At 39.1% G+C, this 13,659-nt stretch overlaps 1 protein-coding gene across 8 annotated transcripts in view; it reads right to left on the bottom strand.

Annotated features, from left to right (window-relative positions):
- The window catches only part of CPEB3 (cytoplasmic polyadenylation element binding protein 3), a 73,129-nt gene that overhangs the window by 38,897 nt on the left and 20,573 nt on the right, over window positions 1-13,659 (bottom strand). For 4 of the 8 annotated variants that reach the window (XM_053388754.1, XM_053388755.1, XM_053388750.1 and 1 more), the window contains exon 3: window positions 2,016-2,175. The exons of 2 other annotated variants lie outside the window; for them this stretch is intronic. In XM_053388754.1, coding sequence (XP_053244729.1) covers window positions 2,016-2,175 — 160 coding nt within the window. The remainder of the gene's footprint in view (window positions 1-2,015; window positions 2,176-13,659) is intronic. 2 more of the 8 variants (XM_053388752.1, XM_053388753.1) reach the window with 1 other exon arrangement.

The following is a 13,659-nucleotide window of genomic DNA, read 5'->3' as shown; positions in this document are numbered from 1 at the left end:
TATTCCCTCAAAAAAAGAAGAAAGCTAGCCAATTGTTTTTAGAAACATACAGAAAGCACATAATGTTGAATAGAAAGAAAACAGGCCCATGTGGTGCCATTTGGGTGGCTGGTTTGTAAGAAAACAAAGAGAAGGTTAAAGCTACATCTTTCCAGCATCATAATTATCCAATCTGAGGCCAACAAATGCAGCTGAAAGTTCCTCAAACTTGGCCTTCCAAACCTATCAATCAAAGATGGGGGGTGGCATTCAAACACAAGAACTTACACTTGGATTCCCAAATAATGTCATGGAAGCTTGCACACAGTCTAACTAGTCAGATGACTCAGGCTGCCATTTCCCCACAGCCATGTTTTTAATTAGGTTAGTTAGTAAATATCATGGGGCACTAAAGCTATCTGAATCAGAAAAGGACATACAAGCCTGGACTCAGTGGTGGGCTGGAGGAAGAAAAAGAACCAGTCTGAATCCTAGCAAGGTGAAGGCATTGTAGATGAGCACTTCCTGAGGCCAGATAATTGGTCAGTTGCCTTCTTTGGATGGTATTATATACCACCTGAAAAAGCAGGTAGTTGAGCTACCACATTGTAGCTCAACAAATAACACAGAGTGTGCTCCTTGTGACTTTAGAGCCCACTGATTAGCAAATACCACCACATCCTAGCCACAGATACACACTGCATTGGCACAATATTGCTTAATGCCATTATGTTGGCATGTCCTAAAACTATACTTGAGTTATGTGAAATCACAGAAATACAGTAAATGTTTTCAAACAAGTTTATGCATTCAATTCTATTAATTCAGTTGTATGATATTTTGCAAGTAAAATTACTAGGTTTAGGGAGAAATTCATGGCATATCATTGTGAAGTGAAACAGCAAATATTGTGGGAAACAAGTGTAAATAAAACATTTGGTCAAAATGGCATTGCAGGAATAGTTCACTTCAGCTCAACAAGTAATTCCAAAGCAGTGAATCCTTTTAACAGGATCTTTACTTGAGGCTTGCATTCTGAACTTCACTGGAATTAAAAGGCTGAAAGATGAAAACGCTTCACTGCTCTGAGTACCAGTTCCCATATTCACTTGCCAGTCTTCAGCCTTCCTACAACCAACCTAAATTGATGATTTTGACCTCCAATATATCCTAGGTGTCCCACAGAGCTTGGAATGAATGCAAATTCATTTTCTGCTTCATCTGGACAGTTGAATACAAGATCAGTCTAGATCCCAGACATCCTGTCCCATGCTCAAGACTAACTGCTTGATCTCCAAAGTTTGATAAGCAATTAGATATTGCTCAAAATTTGTGCACTAAATATCTCTGAAAATATTTTTTTCAACAAAATCCATTGCTCTCTGTTAAGTAATTCCTAAAAGCTATATGGCACATTTAGCTAAACACTGGCGAGACTGATGTTGAAGTAGACATTAGTATGAATTATTAAACTAAAAGCTGCCCAAACCACTCACTCACATAGTTTATGATGAGTGCTAGGAGTAGTTTAATCTTTATCACTGGAGCTGAAAGAACAGCCTGGTCTTCTCAGCTGAAGAGATATCAATATTTCATTATCTCAACCAAAGAAGTGATTTTTTGAAAATGTAATCGTTCTTTCCCCTAATTCCAAACCATTTGAGATTTGTATCCACATTGGAAACATGATAATTATGGGTAGATATTTAAACAACCACTTGAAAATATTAGCAACCCATTTCATAACAGAATAACTGGATTATCAATTTTGTAGGTTTCATTGATTTAAAAATTAGAAGTTGAAAGCCTAAGATCTTTTTGTAAAAGAAAAAAGTCCTCTAAAGAAATCATTATTATTTAGCACCCAGTTGCATCATTAACCACACTATATGCTTAATTAGTTGAGATTTTTAAGCCAAAGAGTAGCATAAAACATATTAACAATTTGTTACTAGCAAAAAGTATAACATAAATGTTATTGCAGCAAAAAAGCTGTTTTCTTTTAAAGTGAGTATGAACATATGAATATTCCTAACCTGTAAAATGATTCCTCCACATTATATCAGCGAAACTCATTGGTGGGCCACTGGGAGGGTAGTGTTTACCTTTAAGAGGCTCATGATCAGTCCTTATCATATCCATTAATGAATTTTCCAAAGAGTGCAAGTTAAAAGTATCATAGGGCCGATTCCGGTCCTAGGAAAAAAACAAAAAATAAGAGGACCGTTACAATGTCATCACTAAATAATGCAAACACTTAACACTTTTCCCACTCACCACAAATTTATTGTAAAATTAGCAAAATATGCAAAGCTCAATATGGTAAGCCCTTCAGAACATTTTGAGTGCATAACATGTAAAGAGAAAGATCCTCTTTTCTATAAATGCAACTGATCATGGCAAGTGTGAATGTTGCAAAAAAGGACACAGTTTTAACTTGACAGCTTATTGAAGTGAGTAACCAGAAAGGTCTCAGAATGTCAGAATCAATGCTGGAATAAAACTATAATGAATGTTCCTCTTCTATTGCAACATTATCTGGAAGGAACCAAATCCACATCTAAGACAACGATTTCCACATATCCCTTCCATTTCCCCCACAGATTGAGAAATAAAGACATTAAGCCACAAAGACCAAGAACTAACAAGATGTACTGTAATTATTTCAGTTTATTTAGAGAGATTAAGAAATTGGCATCCAAATTATGTGAAGCATAATTTGCACTAAATAAATAAATACATCTATTTTATACACCCTAGATCTAGAATAAAGCAAATTCTATGATCATATGAGTTTATGCAAGCTCTTGGATTTCTGCTGACGTGCCTTGCCTGTTGTTCCTCCCCCCAAGCCTCATCAAATGTGCAAATAAATAAAAATCCTATTCCAGATGCCGCTCGACACTCAAGCACAGCTTGGGGGTGGGGCAAAGTAGGCTGCAGAAGGCAGGAGTAGATAGAAAGGGTCTGTTCTGTGATTGGAACATTGTAGTTCTTGAGATTCAAAGCTAAAATTCCCTTAATTTTGTTTTAATCCCATTGCTGTTCACATTAAGCTTGCTAGAAGGTAAATAATGTATCAGTACAAGGTGGATTTTTACATTTCCTGGTATCTTAATATGCAAAACTAAGAGATAGGGTAGCCAGGGCGAGGAGGAAATCAGCCTCACTCAGAAAGAGTGTTCCCTGAAAATTTTACCATTTGCACCCAATAAGAAGCTTCGCATTGCCTGCTTGCAAAAATAAGGCAATTATTCTGACACAAAACCCTTGGGCACAGCAAGATTGTGCAAACAACTTGAGAACAGATAAAAGCAGTGAAGCACAGCAGAAGACTAAGCAGCACACAGTGGCCTCTCTAAAATCCTTGCCAGCTTCAGCTGATTTTTTATTTTTTATTTTAGTGTTAGCAAGCATTGCACAAAGAATCAATTATTAATCCATATCAAAGAGCCTTTTCATACTCTTTTTTTGAAGACCGTTTAAAATTAAGCTGATGACAACAAATACTGTCTCTTTCCTATGGAAGCTTCTATACTGATATTTTAAATTATGTTTTTACCAGAAAGAAATTTGGGAGGTGTAGCCCATATATACCCAGACCAACCTGTAAGAAAAAAAATATTAGATGACAACCTAATTCTCACAATAACCCTAAACACAGAGCTACTTTAATTGACTTCCAAGTGTGTTCAAGCTGGTAGTAACCTAGCTCTCTTGACTGAGTGGAGCAGCAAAATATGTAGTCTCAGATAAAGTGTCCCTGGCACAGCCAAAATGTGACAATTGATTGCATTACAAGTCTGGAGAGAGAAAACCCATGAGTGGGCAAGCAGAACTAAAAGCGGGCCTTGTTCACATGCATGATCCAGAGACAGTACACCTGTGCACACGAGGACTTTACACAGAGAGGAAGGTCCAGTAATTTCAGTGCCTCAGAAAATTTGCTTGCAAAATATTCTAAGTGTTTTCAATAAGAATATGGCACGTTTTCTCTCTTCTGCAAGTGCATTAATTAACAGTTATGATAATGATCAGAAGGGTAATGTGGGGTGATTCCATTACTTCCTAACATTCAAGTAAGATAAGCTTATTATGTGTGTCTGTTCCAGTATCACAAAAAAAGATTCACAGTTTAATGGGAATTTATACACAATCTTCTCACTGAAGAACAATATTAACCATTGTACTCAAACTGTTTTACATAAATTCTCAGCGATTTGCTGACACCTATGAAGTAGGTCACTTTTATGTCCACAAATAGGACCCTACAAGTAGGACCTTCAACTATAAGTTGCGCTGTATCTTTACCTTCTAACTGGAGTGCTCCAGTTCAGAGTTCCATCAGCTAGCCATACCTGCCTCCAACAGACCATTCCATTCTTTTCCTTCTCATTGTTTAGCTACTGCACAGGCTCAATCCAGGTTGTTTCAGATTTATTCCTCCCATTTTACTGGGCTTTGAGATTTCCCTGAACTTGCTGATATGTTCCCCTTGTTTCTGAAAGCCCCATTCTAGCTCAATTTCTTTCAATACTCACCACCCAAGTTCATTATTATCCCAGAATGGGATGTTGGATAGAGCAATTGAAGAGTAGGCAGAGGAATTGACACTATTTCAGAGTCACACCCAACACCTTTCCTCAAGGATATTATCCTTTCAGTTGCTTTTCAAGGGATAAAATACATGAATATACAAGGGATAAAGTTTAAATAATTTTAAACAATACTCATATCTTCAGAAATTTCTCATTCAAGGTAATGGCTTTATTCATATTGTACTGCTTTCCTGCCTACTAACACTTCCGGAACTTCACAAAGAAATGTAACATCCAATAATAACGTTAATCATCAGGAGTCTCTTTAAAAATGGAAGATAAGTGACCCAACCATTTTGATTTCCTTAAACCCCTGGATAATAATAAACACCAGAACAGGACAAACATGCAGTGCCAGAGTGCTCAACTTTACTAACACCCATGTTTGGCCTGTTACAAGCAGATAAAAGGCAGGCATAGCTCATTTCAAACAGATTCCTGTCTCTATTATGCTTCCACATCAACACACCATCAGCGATTATCTCCGCTACAAACACACCCAGAACAAAACATTCACTTGGGGGAAGGGGGAAGATGTGGCAACGGGCAGAGGGCTCCAATGAAGACTGGAAGGTTTTGGTGGGCGTTTCCTCATGCAAGAAAGTATGCTCAGAAAGTCATTATCTGGCACAAAATGGAGAGGCATGATTTCCCATGATTTCCTGGCAGGAGAAGTACTCTATGTGTCACTTGCTGCCAGATGGGCAGCCCACTGGAACTGTCAACTCTGTGTTGGAGCCATCTGCCAACAGCTACTCTGTTCCTTCTGATCATCCCCTAGTCATTATATATATAATGGAGTAGGGTGGTATAGGAGCTGATGCACCTTCAAGCATTAAGTCAAATGCGCAGAAAACCTCCTGTCAACCTGACTTAAATACAAATGTTCTATGGGGCCCAAGCAACACTGCTCAACCAGTAAGCAATTAAGGGCTTTTTGAAGATTAAGTGGCGGGGGAGGGAATAGTATATTCAACAATCAAACATCATTCTAAGAATGTACAAATTGTCTTGCACAATCAGACTAAAGTACAGTAATCTAAATCTAATATTCTGTATATAGTCTACCAGATGTCTAGGTACTTGGAAACAAGGCAAGAATGTTATGTTCCTCCTCTGTTTCCGTCAGCATCCAGTACTTTGAGGCATAGTGCATCTGCACTGAACTACAGTATTGTGGTTAACAGTGTCCTCCATGAATTTGCCTAATTGCTTTGTAATAAAATAAAATTCACCCTGAAGGTATCTGAGGAAACATTCTGTTATTTTAACTAATTTGTGGTTTGTATTGTCTATGCTCTGGAGTTAGTTTAACGCAACTGAATGGCAAGTTAGTTTAAAGAGACCTCACTTAGGATTTGTGATAATGATATAATGTTTGTAAGTTTCCAAGAAGCTCTGTAAGAAGGTTTGGTAGAAATATTGTTTAAATAACATGGTAAGATAAGATATACATAGTCCAATATAAATGAAGAAATTGAAGATATGTAATAATTACGGAAAATTATCAGACATGCTCCCCTTCATGGATCACTGCCTTGCCGTGGCGAAGGGGCTTGAAGAACTCAGAGAAGCTATGAACTACGCCGAGCAGGGCACACAAGATGAACAGGTCATAGTGGAGAGTTTTGACCAAACGTGATCCACCTGGAGGAGGAACCGGCAAGCCACTCCAGTATCCTTGCCAAGAAAACTCCATGGACAAAGACAACAGGCATATAAAAGTTATGACGCTGGAAGATGAGCCCCTCAGGTCGGAAGGCGTCCAACATGCTACTGGGGAAGAGCGGAGGGCAAGTACAAGTAGATCCAGAGCTGATGAAGCGGCTGGGCCAAAGCCGAAAGGACGCTCAGTTGCGGATATGCCTGGAAGCGAAAGGAAAGTCCAATGCTGTAAAGAAAAATATTGCATAGGAACCTGGAATGTAAGAACCATGAACCTGGGTAAGATGGAGGTGGTCAAAAATGAGATGGCAAGAATAAATATTGACATCCTAGGCATCAGTGAACTAAAATGGACGGGAATGGGCGAATTCAGTTCGGATGACCATCACATCTACTACTGTGGGCAAGAAACCCGTAAAAGAAATGGAGTGGCCCTCATAGTCAACAAAAGAGTGGCGAAAGCTGTACTGGGATGCAATCTCAAAAATGATAGAATGATCTCGATACGAATCCAAGGCAGACCTTTTAACATCACAGTAATCCAAGTTTATGCACCAACCACTGGTGCTGAAGAAACTGAAATAGACCAATTCTATGAAGACTTACAAGACCTTATAGAAGTGACACCAAAGAAGGATGTTCTTCTCATTATAGGGGATTGGAATGCTAAAGTAGGGAATCAAGAGATAAAAGGAACAACTGGCAAGTTTGGCCTTGGAGATCAAAACGAAGCAGGGCAAAGGCTAATTGAGTTCTGTCAAGAGAACAAGCTGGTCATCACAAACACGCTTTTCCAACAACACAAGAGACGACTCTACACATGGACATCACCAGATGGGCAGTATCGAAATCAGATTGATTATATTCTCTGCAGCCAAAGATGGAGAAGCTCTATACAGTCAGCAAAAACAAGACCTGGAGCTGACTGTGGCTCAGATCATCAGCTTCTTATAGCAAAATTCAAGCTTAAACTGAAGAAAGCAGGAAAAACCACTGGGCCGGTAAGATACAATCTAAGTCAAATCCCTTATGAATACACAGTGGAAGTGACGAACAGGTTTAAGGATTTAGATTTGGTGGACAGAGTGCCTGAAGAACTATGGATGGAGGCTCGTAACATTGTACAGGAGGCAGCAACGAAAACCATCCCAATGAAAAGGAAATGCAAGAAAGCAAAGTGGCTGTCCAACGAGGCCTTACAAATAGCGGAGGAGAGAAGGCAAGCAAAATGCGAGGGAGATAATGAAAGATACAGGAAATTGAATGCAGATTTCCAAAGAATAGCAAGGAGAGACAAGAAGGCCTTCTTAAACGAGCAATGCAAACAAATAGAGGAAAACAACAGAATAGGAAGAACCAGAGATCTGTTCAAGAAAATTGGAGATATGAAAGGAACATTTCGTACAAAGATTACCATAATAAAGGACAAAAGTGGTAAGGACCTAACAGAAGCAGAAGACATCAAGAAGAGGTGGCAAGAATACACAGAGGAATTATACCAGAAAGATATGGATGTCTCGTACACCCCAGGTAGTGTGGTTGCTGACCTTGAGCCAGACATCCTGGAGAGTGAAGTCAAATGGGCCTTAGAAAGCACTGCAAATAACAAGGCCAGTGGAAGTGATGGTATTCCAGCTGAACTATTTAAAATATTAAAAGATGATGCTGTTAAGGTGCTACACTCAATATGCCAGCAAATTTGGAAAACTCAGCAGTGGCCAGAAGATTGGAGAAGATCAGTCTACATCCCAATCCCAAAGAAGGGCAGTGCCAAAGAATGCTCCAACTACCGCACAATTGCACTCATTTCACACACTAACAAGGTTATGCTTAAAATTCTACAAGGAAGGCTCAAGCAGTATGTGGATCGAGAACTCCCAGAAGTGCAAGCTGGATTTAGAAGAGGCAGAGGAACCAGAGACCAAATTGCAAACATGCGCTGGATTATGGAGAAAGCTAGAGAGTTCCAGAAAGACATCTACTTCTGCTTCATTGACTATGCAAAAGCCTTTGACTGTGTCGACCACAGCAAACTATGGCAAGTTCTTAAAGAAATGGGAGTGCCTGATCACCTCATCTGTCTCCTGAGAAATCTCTATGTGGGACAAGAAGCTACAGTTAGAACTGGATATGGAACAACTGATTGGTTCAAAATTGGGAAAGGCGTACGACAAGGCTGTATTTTGTCTCCCTGCTTATTTAATTTATACGCAGAATACATCATGCGAAAGGCTGGGCTGGATGAATCCCAAGCTGGAATTAAGATTGCCGGAAGAAATATCAACAACCTCAGATATGCAGATGACACAACCTTGATGGCAGAAAGTGAGGAGGAATTAAAGAACCTTTTAATGAGGGTGAAAGAGGAGAGCGCAAAATATGGTCTGAGGCTCAACATCAAAAAAACGAAGATCATGGCCACTGGTCCCATCACCTCCTGGCAAATAGAAGGGGAAGAAATGGAGGCAGTGAGAGATTTTACTTTCTTGGGCTCCATGATCACTGCAGATGGTGACAGCAGCCACGAAATTAAAAGACGCCTGCTTCTTGGGAGAAGGGCAATGACAGGCCTAGACAGCATCTTGAGAAGTAGAGACGTCACCTTGCCAACAAAGGTCCGTATAGTTAAAGCCATGGTTTTCCCAGTAGTGATGTATGGAAGTGAGAGCTGGACCATAAAGAAGGCTGATCGCCGAAGAATTGATGCTTTTGAATTATGGTGCTGGAGAAGACTCTTGAGAGTCCCATGGACTGCAAGAAGATCAAACGCATCCATTCTTAATGAAATCAGCCCTGAGTGCTCACTGGAAGGACAGATCGTGAAGCTGAGGCTCCAGTACTTTGGCCACCTCATGAGAAGAGAAGACTCCCTGGAGAAGACACTGATGCTGGGAAAGATGGAGGGCACAAGGAGAAGGGGGCGACAGAGGATGAGATGGTTGGATAGTGTTCTCGAAGCCACAAACATGAGTCTGACCAAACTGCGGGAGGTAGTGGAGGACAGAGGTGCCTGGCGTGCTCTGGTCCATGGGGTCACGAAGAGTCGGACACGACTAAACGACTAAACAACAACAGCATCAGACATGCTGATGGAAGTCTAAAAGAAAAAAGACGTGTGATGAATTCCTAATGTTTAATTGTGTTATAAATTTGTTTTTATTGGAAAATTAATAAAAATTATATACAAAAAAAGAGAGACCTCACTTAGGATAGCAATGGGAAGATTCCCAATTTCTAACTACCTATGCTACTAGCATTCCAATGACTACTTGACTGGAGACATTATTAGAAACATAAGTAGGTGGAAGCAAGACAGTAGGGATAGATCCTTTGCTGACACACACACACACACACACACACACACACACAAACACACCCCAGGATGTGCTTCCTGAGGACACATATATTCCTGAAACTCCTGAAAATGCAGTGTAGTAAAAAAAAGAGAGAAAATGCATCTACACTGAGCCATAAAAAGCCCATGATGCTAAGGTGACTAGGGCAGGGGTGAGCAGATTTCAGGCTTGTCAGACTTACTTTGTCTTTTGCTATAACCCAAGATCTACCAGTAGCAGAAGTGAACTGAGCACACACTCCTCCAACACAAAAGTTCACTCTTGGCTACCCCAAGATATATTCATTTCAGAAGCCTAAGTTAGGTGTTAAATGTTATTTTAACAAAAAGTTATTTTGTTGCTGCTACAATTGGGCTCTGAAACACTTGGAGATGTATTGGAAATGGCCTAGATACCTACTACTACATCTGATCTACTTTCTGCCCACCCATGGACGAAGGACACACAAGCCCCAAAGTTTCTTCAACAAGGTCTAAAAGAATAATGTCTTCAGTATAGCCATTGTATATTAGCCTACCCTTTATAAAATCTTGGAGTGAGATAAAGAGAAAATTAACATTTATACCTTCTCTTTCTTTCTTCACCGATGAGTGAGTGAAATACAGAATTTTACTTGATTATTTGTAATTTTCAGTAGAATCATTTTTTTTAATTGCTTTTAAAAAGTAATCCAGCAAATGCAGGAGGATTTTCTGCTATGTGACTACACTTCATTATTATGTTGCTGTACACAGTAAGAAAAAGAGCAACAAAAACCCTTCTGTGTTATAATTGTTTTAGCCCAGAGGAAGTTTCCAGGAATTGGAAACTTTTGCCCCATAATCAAATGAGAAAAATAAGCTCTCAGCAGCAACCCAAGGGCAAGGAAGACTTCACACATTCATATGAGAATGCACAGGAACATTTGACTATTTCTCCAACCTCCTGTTGGTGACAGTGATATTTTAAGGGACTGGAAGTAAAAGACAAATCCTCATCATGATCTAGCAACTTGAGATTTCAATCTGTACAGCTCAGTATAACCCAATTTGTGGAAGTAAGTTATACATTGTAAATAAATGTTTTCTTTTGTCAGTCTGTTTCTTTGATCCCCAAGCCATTTATTCTTCAAGCTCTATTAGTGTATCTGTGCTGTGTATGACCTAGCCTAGCAGTCAATTTCAATGTTTAATTCACCTGGCAACTTAGAAAGAAGAGAGGGGGTGAAATTTCCACCATTAGCAAACTTTAATAATGCTTATCTCAACAGTGGGCTTCCCCTTCCACAGAGCTCAGAAACAGGAAGAGGACAGTGTTGTCAGAGGCCTAGGAATCAGGACGACTGGTTAGAGCCTAGGAGCAAAGTGACTTTGATTATACACACATTCCTTGGTCCTCTTACTTTCTGTAGGAGCCGTGGCTTGCAGGTTTTTGTAACTGATCTTTCAAGCACTTCATTCTACTTAATGTTTACAATATTTTAAATACAGTTTCATAATATGCTTGCTGAACAATTTTGAAAAACCTATGCTTTTCCATTCCATGATTAAGAGGTATACCACCACACAGAAACCTACAGTTAACCTAGCTCACCTAACCCAGCAGTTCAAAAATGAACACCACTTATTTCTGCAGGAGATTAAAAAGATATTACAGAGTACTTTCCTTTTTTGTCAAAGGAGAAAGTGGAAGTCATTATTCTTACTTTTATGACTGCACTCCAGCAAATTATCTGCAGACATTTTTACGATCGACTGAGAACTTGTGGCATTTAGGTTACAGTTAAATTTTGTTTAGCACCAAGCTTCAGATAAAAATCTGCTCACACATTCTGCTTTATGAATCTGTTTTAAAAAGCCAATGACTACTTCTATTGACTAAAACTGGTAAAATTTACATCTATATTCAAAAATTTAAGAACAAGTCATACCAAAGTTGGCCATCAGTTTAAAAAGCTCAAAAGACAAGGAAGGAGAAATGTTATTTGAATCTGTAGATTCCTGGACTATAAAATAGCTTGGCTTAAAAATAACGGATCTTTAATGCTGGCGAAGCTGTGACCCATTTTGTTAGCAAAGAAATGCTACTACAACAGTTTAGGCACATGTCACAAATCATACAACTAGGTCACAATCCAAGCCAATGTAGCAAGTTTCTGGGATGCAGCAGCACATTAATGAGTCACATGAGTGGCCCTTTGCCAAAATATGATGCCACAATGTCTTAAAATGAATAAAAATAAGCAGGGTGGTGGTGGTGATTAACAAGAACATGAATTACAAGCCAAATAGGTTTTGGCCACCACAAAGCCACTGGTATGAGCTTAAAATATTGTAGACTGACCCTGATGAGGTTTCAAGTAATCATTCACAGCCTGTCTGGGTGACCTCATATCGATATTTTACAGACTTTAATTATGCAAGCTCAACAATATGTTGTCCTCAAATTATGAATATTCATGGCTGTCTCCCAACAAACATTTATTTTCCAACTCATTCATAATTGTTCTGTTGATTCTCAATTCTCAGAAGACTCAATGTTAAGTAGGCTTCATGGGCAAAGTTTTAACAATATATGTAGAAAGCAGGAGTTGGGAGCAATTTAAAGAGCAAAGGTGGCATACAGGTGAAAACTGCAAATACCTACCACTGCCAGCCATTGAACTCTCTGTTGTCCTCCCCAAGCTCTTTCTCTCAGCTGGTCTCACTTTTGGTTTCAGAGTACAGCCAACAGAAAAGTTACGCATGGGGGGGTGGAATATGTGGTGTTCTATTTAACATTCACACGCCCATTTTGCTCTTACAATCAAACACACTAACCTTTCCCTATACAGTTATGGATCTGTTCCCATCACATCTTAATAACTTTGACCTGGGGCCTAATAATGTGAACATTATTGTTATTTCATGCACACTCAGGAACCTCTTTGAAGCCCACCCACTTAGTATTCCAATATCATCCCATATTGTAGCAGGTGAAGAGCTCTAAGGATAGCCTGAGGAAGTAAGAACTCCTGGAAAATTTAGGGCTTTGTGCCTGCTTTTCGTTTCTTTCATGGTGGGAAAATACTCATTATGTGAGCACCCATCTTCTCATTGTGTTTAAGCAATTTAAAGAAAAATCACAGTTCAAGCCAGAGCTACAAAAGGAAGTGTCATCATGTAATGATGAAGTTGTGAGCAAAGAAGCCACTTTCTTCTGCAGCAGCTCAGTTGCATGAGGTCTTTCGTGACAACTAGATGTAGAACATAGCTGAAATCACCTCCAATGCCACAGGACAACCAACAATATAATGAGGATATTGCAGTCCTAAAACTAACAGGGTTAAGAATTTGAAGTTTTATTCAGGTGAATCAGTCTTCAAATGCAGTCCCAGTGAAGTAAATTTTGGATCATCCTGAAGTAATCAGAAGTTTTTACTTATGAGAAGTTTCCCCATTCAAAAGCATACACCAGGGCAAACCTTTGCTGTACATTTTACTTATATTTTATTATGATGGCAAAGCAGCAGAACATCTTAAGACCTCTAACCCTTCTGATTCAACATAATGTTAATTTATTCTATTCTTATTTTAGTAGCAACATCCAAAACTCCTACAAGCCAATAAACTACAGGAAATATTCCAGAAGAGAAATCCCAAAAGCTACAGGGACATAAGAGTTTATCAACATAAGCAGTGAAAAATAATACTTATTTTTCTGGTTATTCCTATTATTGTTATAACCTACAATTTTAAAAAGTGTTGAATTCAAACATATATCTACTCTCAGTATATCTGCTAACGTTTTACAAGTACACACAAGTCTGTATCCTGAAACAGTATGATTTAAGCGTTTAAATAAGTACAACCAGAACATCTGCAATGTCAGTTAACCATGATGCTTTCCCACACACACCCAAGAAATTGCACTAGGATCAAAGAGCACATTTTGAAAGCTTCAGTTTTATCACTGTATGATCAGTTTAAATAACTAGCCTAGGTACAGTCAACATGGTGCCTTCTAGATGTTGTTGGATTCCCCTCTTCCATCAGCACCAGCCAGCATGGTCAATGATCAAGGATGATTGGAACTGTAAACAA

This window comes from Podarcis raffonei, chromosome 5 (genome assembly GCF_027172205.1).
Source record: "Podarcis raffonei isolate rPodRaf1 chromosome 5, rPodRaf1.pri, whole genome shotgun sequence".
NCBI lineage: Eukaryota > Metazoa > Chordata > Lepidosauria > Squamata > Lacertidae > Podarcis > Podarcis raffonei.
This window is presented reverse-complemented; position numbering and strand designations above follow the sequence as displayed.